At 43.7% G+C, this 9,743-nt stretch overlaps 1 protein-coding gene across 1 annotated transcript; it reads left to right on the top strand.

Moving 5' to 3' along the window:
- Window positions 1-250: 250 nt before the first annotated feature.
- LOC131679264 (protein transport protein Sec61 subunit alpha) lies at window positions 251-2,506 on the top strand. The gene is made up of 2 exons (XM_058959971.1): window positions 251-444; window positions 701-2,506. The coding sequence occupies exons 1-2, from the start codon at window positions 438-440 to the stop codon at window positions 2,122-2,124; spliced, it is 1,431 nt and encodes a 476-aa protein (XP_058815954.1). The 5' UTR covers window positions 251-437; the 3' UTR covers window positions 2,125-2,506.
- Window positions 2,507-9,743: the final 7,237 nt, after the last annotated feature.

The following is a 9,743-nucleotide window of genomic DNA, read 5'->3' as shown; positions in this document are numbered from 1 at the left end:
CGACAAAATAAATTTAAATTTCATCTGTGTTCGCTCCCTCGTTCAAAACCATCATTACAAACATCACATATAAAGTGACACTGAAATGTGGGGCATTCTTTTATTACGTCAAGATTTGAAGTTGATGAAGTATAGGTAATGTAGCTTTTTATGCGAAATATTTATTTTTAATGGTTGTTTTCTTTCAAATGTAGCGTAAAATATGAAACCTCCCTAACAGTCCATCTGTCATTTCCGTCCTATTGTTAAGTCAAGTGACAGTTTTGTCGTGTCGTGTCACACTTTTCAGTGAAAGCGGTTTGTTGTTACGATAGTTGTACCTGTAGATGGTGGTAAACCCGTGAAAAGTTAATCAGCAGGATATTTAAAGGAAAAATATCCTTTTGAACCGCGTTTTTTGCGAGGAATTAAAATCGATTAATCGGCAAGCGATCACGATGGGAAGTAAGTGACCTGCTGGTTTTATACAATGTGCTATCTGTTACCATACCTATATCCACGTAGACAGTCAAAAAGCTCCGCGTTGGAACCTTTTCCTACCACGGTTCCAAGGCCAGTAACATTTCTGTAATTGGCATACCTAATAAAATTAATCTAATTTTGTGACGAATTTTGTCAGGTTAAATTTGTCAGACATGCACATAAAGTAATGCAAACATTGGTAGGTGTCAACACACTAATCGGTACAATGTCTTTCCAGTAAAATTTCTCGAGGTGATAAAACCTTTCTGCAGTATTCTACCGGAGATAGCGAAACCAGAACGAAAGATCCAATTTAGAGAGAAGGTACTATGGACGGCCATCACACTATTCATATTCCTGGTCTGCTGTCAAATCCCACTTTTTGGCATAATGAGCTCCGATTCAGCCGATCCCTTTTACTGGATTCGTGTCATTTTGGCGTCGAACCGAGGTACCCTTATGGAATTGGGTATTTCTCCGATTGTTACATCTGGATTGATTATGCAGCTACTAGCTGGCGCTAAAATCATTGAAGTGGGTGATACTCCGAAAGACCGAGCTTTGTTCAATGGAGCACAAAAATTGTTTGGAATGGTTATAACAGTGGGACAAGCGATTGTCTACGTCATGACCGGAATGTATGGGGATCCAGCGGAGATAGGAGCCGGCGTTTGTCTGCTGATCATTATCCAGTTATTTGTAGCTGGATTGATTGTGTTGTTATTGGATGAACTACTTCAGAAAGGATACGGATTGGGATCAGGAATTTCATTGTTCATTGCAACTAACATTTGCGAAACCATTGTTTGGAAGGCGTTCTCTCCCGCTACTGTTAATACGGGTCGTGGTACTGAATTCGAAGGAGCCGTCATTGCTCTGTTCCATCTGCTGGCCACACGGCAGGACAAAGTGCGCGGGCTGCGAGAAGCATTCTATCGTCAGAACCTACCAAATTTGATGAACCTTCTGGCAACCGTTCTTGTGTTTGCCGTAGTGATATACTTCCAGGGCTTCCGCGTGGATCTGCCAATCAAATCTGCTCGGTATCGTGGCCAGTACAGCAGTTATCCAATTAAATTATTCTACACATCCAATATCCCAATCATTCTACAATCAGCTCTTGTTTCCAACCTGTACGTGATATCGCAAATGCTCGCAGTTAAATTTCATGGTAACTTCTTGATCAACATGCTTGGTGTGTGGGCTGATGTTGGAGGTGGTGGCCCAGCTCGTTCCTATCCGATTGGTGGTCTGTGCTATTATCTCTCACCACCTGAATCGCTAGGACACATCGTTTCCGATCCGATTCATGCTGTGCTTTATATCGTATTTATGTTGGGTTCGTGCGCATTCTTCTCCAAGACGTGGATCGACGTTTCCGGCAGTTCAGCTAAAGATGTTGCCAAACAACTTAAGGAGCAGCAGATGGTGATGCGTGGTCATCGTGAGAATTCAATGATTCATGAACTGAACAGATATATTCCGACGGCGGCCGCATTTGGTGGCCTTTGCATCGGTGCTCTATCCGTGATAGCGGATTTCATGGGTGCCATCGGTTCTGGAACCGGTATTCTGCTAGCCGTTACAATCATCTACCAGTACTTCGAGATCTTCGTCAAGGAGCAGAGCGAGATGGGTGGAATGGGAACGCTGCTATTCTAAGTCGGGCGCGGTGCAGCATCTCTCGAGAGATGATCTTTTACTATTTGCTTAAGTTAAGCGCATTTGGTGAAATGTGATTGAAAAACGATATCGCCGGGGCAAATCACTACAATTTACGGAAGTAAAGAAGTAAATTGTAATTTGATTTGAGGGAAGAAGACACTAGAACAAGTTACGTGCATTAATGCTATCTGCTGAACCGGGCAAGCATAAGCAGGCTTTGTTTTGCAAGGAATGTGAGACAACTTTTCAACTGAAAACCAGAAATAATTGTTTACTTATAATTTTAATTCATTCCTTATAAAAAATTATACAAATATGTACTAGAACGCGATAGCGCAAATGATGTCAATAAAAATGTGTAGAAAAATATAAACAAAGATTATGTTCTTTCATAAATTGACACTAGAAACGGGTATACCATTTTGATGACGTACACAAGTTTTCTAGGTCCAGCTGTCGAAAATCGTCAGCAAATTGTTGCAATATATTTTGGTTTCGCTAAAGCCTTCGCCAAGTTACCTCACATTACTGTTATGAAACTGCAGCGACTAGGATTTCCTCAGTGGGTAGCCATATGGTTACATTCTTACCTTTCTGAACGATCCGCTTTTGTTAGAATGAGTACCACACGCTCACGCCTATTTGAAACACCAACCGTGTTCCACCAGACAGTCACCTAGGGCAACTTCTCTTTATCTCATTCATCAACGATCTCTGTACTGTACTCGCCGAATGGAATCGATATTAATGCGGTTTCGTCAACAGCTGAGTGTAGAGCTTCCGCGTACGTGATTCCCCCATTGTATTCTACCGTTCATCGCAATCCAGGGCAATTTGAGCTTTGGATGTTTTTTTCAATCTTGCACAAAAGCTTTGCTTAACCCTCCAGTTGCCAAATTTTTTTTGACTTGATAAAACTTTTGTAGGTGGGCTTCGTGATAAGAAAAACGAAAATAATGTTGATAATTCTTGTAATGAATTTTTCATTAAAGCCTTAAAATAAGTAGGCGGTCTTGGGCACCTGGGCGACTAGAAAAAAAAATTTCTAGTTACTTCAACATAAGTGAATACAGATGATTGCTTATATTTTGAACTCCATCAGAACGCTAACTATCTAAACTGGAAGGAGTATACAAACATGTTTTAGTAGTTTTATTTTTAGATTTTTACAGAGAACGGCTAGAGACGGCGGTGGGAACTAGAGGGTTAAATGCAGTTTTTCACCACCTCTCACAGAACTTTTGGGACTTCTCTTCAAAGCTTCAAGCACGTGATCCTGCACACTATACGGAGATAATTTTAAGTCACTTTTTTCTTCCCTACGCTAGTTCAACGCTAGTTGTACCATTTCAAAACACAACTTACCGTAGATTGCACCAATCCAAGCTTCATGCTAATGGCACGGTGACAGATATCAGGATTTCCTAGGAACGCACGTAAAATATAGGTTTGTTCCAGTACATGGAAGTTACTCCCTGTTGCTCCGGAGCAAAAAATTCTCGCTCCTTTTCACTCCGGTTTGCCACCAGATGAAGAAAAAAAAGAAGATGATAGTACAGGAATGATTTTCTCCCTGTTTGCTCCGGAGTACTTCCAGTTTCTCCTGGTACTGGAACAAACCTTATTTCTACGCCGCTGATATTCTTTTTTTTGTGTTGTCCTTAGACGTCTAAAACCGATCACGGTCCATCTCGCCACTGTTGCTGTGGTGTTGTCTCCGGTTTTTTTTTCGATGTGGAGTTGGATGTTTAAATGTGTTGTTTTCAAGAAATATTTTGGTTAGAGGTTTACAGTATTCGAAGGCTGTGAATTCCGATCTCTGGGTGTTGTATTTCGGGCAGTAGAAAAGGAGGTGACTGAGGTCTTCGGTTTCCTCGCACCAGTCACAGGTGTCGTCAGGTTCGAGTCCCCATCGATATCTCCTTTCCTTGGTGTTTGTGTGTCCGGTTCTGATTCAGCTAAGATTTATCTTTTCTTCCGTGTTGAGTTCTAATCCTTGGTACCAGATTTTTCGGTCGGCTCTTTCATTAAGCTGAAATGCCAGATACCCTTTTCTTCTGAGGACTTGAGGTAAGCTTTTTTCCAACCGTCTCCGGTGTCTGTCTTGGCGAGACCGGTGGCATCCAAGAGAGTTAGGGAATTGAACTATGTTTGTGGACCTTGAGTTTCTCGAGTTGCTTCTTGGTCCGCCCTTTCACTTCCCCGGATTCCTTGGTGGATTGGTATCCATTGAAGTGTAATGTGCGCTTTGTTTTGCTTAAGTGTTTTACGTATGTTCCATGCAATATAATTGTCTGTGGTTTTCGTGTTGTTCAAAATCGTTTGGCAGGCTCCTCGGGAGTCAGTGAATATGACCGATTTATTGTAGTTTTTTGTTTTGACAATTTCTATGGCTGTCATGATTGCAAAAAGCTCTGCATTGGTGATTGTGAAGTTAGGGTTGATTTTTTCTGTTATAGTTTCCTGGTCTGTGCTATCGTAAACAGCTATAGCGGTCCCTTTCAATGCTTTGGAGGCGTCAGTATACAGGTATTTGTGGTCCGGGTAACGATTTTTTCGCTTCTAGGAATTTTTGTTTCCAAAATTCTTGGCTGTGCTCTGCTTTGGGTTCCTGCCCTTCGAACAGTTTCGTTGATATAGGTGGTGATGTCGCGATCGGAGAATTGTCGTCTTCTGGTGAATGCCATTGTTGCATCTTTTGGCTGCATTTGGCAGATTATATAGTTGTATTTCGTTGCGGTTTCTGTAAGAAAGGTTCCATTCCTGGAGTTTGAATCGCTGTATCGATAAATTGTTTTAGTTGGTTGTTGTGGAAAGTGCATTTCAAAATTTTTTTTCAGCGTAAGCCATTCTCGTCTGGTGTCCAGCGGTGTTTGACCGGTTTCGGCTAACATGACATGGATTGGTGTCGACTTCAGTAGGCGCATCGCGCACCGGAGGTAGCTGTTATGGACGGTTTGGAGCTTTTGAAGATTTGTTTTGGCTGCGCTTCCGTAGATTTGCGCTCCGCATTCTAGTCTGCTGCGTATCAAGGCATTCCCTACCTTGATGAGGGTGCTCGGATTGGCGTTGCTGTTCTTTTCCCCAGCAGCTTAATACTATTTAGTTTTCCTGCTGCTTTGCTTCTCACGTCTTCTATATGTTTGCGGTGTGTGAGGGTTCTGTCGACAATATATCCTAGGTGTCGGTGGGTATTGGTCAATTCTACCTTCTCCGAACCAATTTTGATCCTTACCCCTGTGGTGTCTTTTCTTGTAAAGGCTATTGCAGCGGATTTCGCCACATTGATTTTAAGATCCAGGTCATCGAGGCCGGCACAGAGCATTGAGGGGTAGTAGTTGGCTTTTACGGCGGCATCTTCCGGGTCTGTACCACTGTATCACCACTGCAAAATCGTCGACAAATTGAACCAACTCACAGCCTTCCAGTTTGATCTCGTGTAGTTCGTTGGTGTAGAAGTTGAACAAGGTGGGAGAGAGGGGACAACCTTGGGGGAGTCCTTCACTGACTTCTTTGTGGGCGTCTCCTTCTGGTGTTTTGAGAACCAAATGTCGGCGACTGAGGTAGGTATGGAGCCATGAGATAATTTTGTTCGGGATGTGTAGTTTTTGAAGGTTTAGCAAGAGTTTTTGAAGGTTTACGGAGTCGAAGGCCTGCGACATATCCAAAAAGACAACAATCGGGTGGTCGCCGTCTTGTTGGATGTCCTTCACCCTGTTTACGACGAAGTTTACGCAACTTTGGGCGGAGCAGTTTTTCCGAAAGCCGAATGAGAGATGGGGATGTAGCTTCATTACCTCAGCTATCTCATTTAATATTCCGTTGATTACCGATTTGATTAGTTTGAGGCAGATGTTCATGAGAGCGATGGGCCGGCATGAACTGGGATTTAGTGGGTTGCCTTTGTTCTTTGGTATGGGTTTTATGAGTGAGATACGCCATCTCTCGGGGATACCTTCGGTGACGTAGACCACGTTCAGCATTTCACTTATTTTTATCTGCATGTCCAATCTAAGTTGTTTGAGGATCGTATCGTACGACATGCCGTCCTCACCAGGGGCGGAATGTTTCTTCCTTTTCTGGAGTGCTCCAAAAATTTCCTCCACTGAAAGGGACATCTCGTATCCTCTTAGGACTGGGAGGGTTTCTGTCGTCGTTTTCCATACCCACTTCTGTTTGTGGTCATAGTAGTGTGCCATGAAGTCTTCTGCATCCTGTTTCGTTGACTCTGGTTTCCTTAGAACAGGCTGGGTTAGTGCTGTGTCCAGATCTTTGATGATATTCCACAAGTGCTTAGTGGGCGTTGTCTCATCTATAGCTTCTGAGAGTTCTGCGCAGTATGTTCTTTTGGCTTTGCGGATGAGCCATTTTAGTACTGCTCGTGCTTTTTGAAAGTTGAGCTGATTCGTTTGGGTTTTGATCTGTTGTACTCCCGCAGCATTGTTCGTTTCGATTTATAAGCAGCGTTTATCTCGTTGGTCCACCATCGCTTTAAGAAGTTGGCCTTCTTGTCTTTTACAACGAAAGTTGCTACACGTATGCTCTCGTCGAATATACTCTGCATTTCTGCGGGGTTGTATATATACTGGGGCTTGAGTTTGTTGATCGCTTCTGCTGCTTTCGCTTTGTTGATCCGGGTCAATTTTCCTTTGGCCAACGGGATTTCGCTACCCACCTCTGTTATGATGGATGACTTCCGAATTCGTGGGGAACTACTTCCCACGTCGCTTTAACTGCTAAGTCAGCTGTGGTTAAAGTGAGGTCTATCGGTGTGTGTTATTGCTGACTATTGACATGCAGGTGGCAGTTCTATCATTTAGTAGGATGAATTTAGACGCTTCGAGCTCAGCGTTGATCATGTTTCCTTTGGGGCAGTTGGGTGATTGCGGATCCCAGGTTTGATGATGTCCATTGAAGTCTCCGCCGATTAGTATCTCACCTTCAATGTTTGCTGCTTGCTCGAATAAATTTTTAATTTTTGTGATTACCTCGCCGCAAATATCACGTCCTGGTGGGACGTAGACAGATATCATCGAGAATGGGTCAAATCCTTTAATAATTTTTATTCCCACGACTTCTATCGTTAGGATGTCGTTGAAAGTAAGTTTCTCGTAGTCTAGCGACTGGTGAACGAGTATACCGACGCCACCGTAGCCTTGGTTTCTTCTTGTTGATTCTAGTCTGTAGTGCGCCATTTTGAATGGTTCATCTTTTTTTAACCATATTTCTTGCAGCAAGGCCATTTTATGGAGCTCTCACCAAGAAAGTGGGCGAGCTCCTCACGAGTGTCAGTTGGCCTGAGGCTCTGGATATTATGCTGCAGGATTTTAAGCTTTTTACACTCCACTTTGCTGGTTGATGTTGGTTCTTGCGTCTTCTTGTGGGTGGTGGCTATATTCGTCCAGTATCTCTTTGATGTCCTGGCCGATCTCTATCAGCAGCTGATCTGTGTCTAGTTCTGTCTTTGCTATTTGGATCCTCGCCACAATTTTGTTGTGGAGGTCGTTTAGGGCTACCAGCCATCGCTTGACTCTCGCTTCCGCTAAGAATTCTCGTCTCAGCCAGGAGATGAGTCGTTCAAATTCGGTGGCTCTGAATGGGTTATCGATGCATCTAACACATTTCTGAATCTGAGAATTGGGTGAGGCAGCTTCAGTGTAATATCTGGGGGTTTCTAAGTCTCGTTCCTGGCTCTCAGTTTGTCGGTTGGTGGAGCTGCCAGCGTTAGTTTTGTGTGGGGCTCTGTTAGTTGCATGTCGCTGTTCTAGTGCTGGAAAGGGTTCTGTACCTCCAGCTTCTTCTTCTCTCAGCAGGTCAAATTGATTCTCCACCCTGGGATAATAGGATTCTGCTCGGCTGAAAGGGATTTGCCTTTCCCTCATCGTGGCGCAGATATTTTTTGTCTCTGCATTACGGGACATTCCGGATCATTCGCTTTGTGTCCTCGATTGCAATTTGTGCATTTTGTGTTCTTGGTGCAGATTGTTTCGCTGTGTTTTCCCCCACATGAAGCGCAGTGTGTTTGGGATGTGCAATATTTGGCGCCGTTACCGTAGCGCCAGCAGTTCTTGCACTGTCTGATGGGGAATATATACAATTCTGCCCTGAAACTGCATCCGTAGATTTTTACTCTGTCGGGTATTTGTTGTCCTTCAACCGTAACTTTTATGTTGTATGTGTCCACCAGTTCCTTGTTATTGTCTCGTCTCTTTACTCGTTGGACCTTGAGCACAGGGAAGTCCGCTTCGATGTTGTCCATCATCTCTTCCTCTTCAAAGCTTAGCGGTACTCCTTTGACGAATATGATAGTTTGGTTTTTGTTTTTGTACTCGTATATGCGGAGATTTTCGTGGTTCAGTTTCAGCGTTCTCAGCTGTTTTTCGTCATCAGTGTCGATCTTGAACCTGAACTTTCCCAGCTTCGTGATCTCTGTAAAATCAGTGAATCCTTTGTCTTTGAGGATCTTGCCTACGTGGGATGGATGGTTTGGGTGGTTCTTGTTGGTTTCGATCAGTTCCAGGACGATTGATGTGGACTTGGCCTTTGGTGAAATGGGGACCACTTCAAGAGAGGAAGCTGATTTCTTGTTCTGCCTAGTAGTTCTTCCGTATACAATTTTACGACTGCTTATGATCCGAATGATCCTATTCGTGGCGCTGGGTTCTTTCGAAGCCATGGTGAATTATTTGGCCGCTGAGCTAGCCTAGCTCGTTCGCGACGTTTAAGCTGTTTGAACGCACTCTGGTAGCAACCTGTAGAAAATTTTTCCGCCGTCTGGCGACTGACCCGGAGACAAATTCGCGCACGTTAGTTAAAAAGGAAACGGAATTTACTAATTTTATGGCCACTGAGCAAGTCTGACTCGTTCGCGACGTTCAGGCTGTTTATAACGCACACTCTGATAACAAGCCGTGTAATACTTTACCGCCTTCCGGCGGCCGTCCCGGAGACTCTTTCGCACGCGTGCGAATTTACAAAGAAAGGAAACACTTTTTTCTGCGCGTTTTTTCTATATATATCGTACTTATAATTGGCACTAATTTATCTTCATGGCGCATGTCGCCATCTTGTCTAACGCAAATTTGCCGTAGAAAATCCTCGAATTTACGACGCACGAGAGGATTTGTCCGCTCACTTTCACCGCCGTGTAATATTCTACCGCCGTCCGGCCCGGAGACAAAATCGCACGCACGTAAATTTGAAAGGAATCACTTTTTTCGCGTTATTTTCTCTAATTATCGCACGTATAATTGGCACTGGTTTTTCTTCGTAACGCATGTCGCCATCTTGTCTGACACGAGTTTGCCGTAGAGAATCTTCGAATTCACGACGCTCGAGAGAATTTGTCGGCTCACTTTCACCGCTATCTGGTGACCGGCCCGCAGATGGTTTCACACACGCGTGATATTACGGAAAGTCATGTTAGTAGGAGAAAGTGGGCAGAGAATAAATGAAAAACGTCTGCTATCTAGCTGAAGATACAAAAGAAGAAGGATTTTATTCTCATGTTAATACACACCGGAAGAAGCTAAACTGTCAAACAGAAAGTGTTGCCTGTTAGGCATTTGTTGTGAAGTGTTAACTGTCACTGGAACCAGGGGGTTCAACAAGTCAGT

This window comes from Topomyia yanbarensis, chromosome 2, assembly GCF_030247195.1.
Source record: "Topomyia yanbarensis strain Yona2022 chromosome 2, ASM3024719v1, whole genome shotgun sequence".
Classification (NCBI taxonomy): Eukaryota; Metazoa; Arthropoda; class Insecta; order Diptera; family Culicidae; genus Topomyia; species Topomyia yanbarensis.
This window is presented reverse-complemented; position numbering and strand designations above follow the sequence as displayed.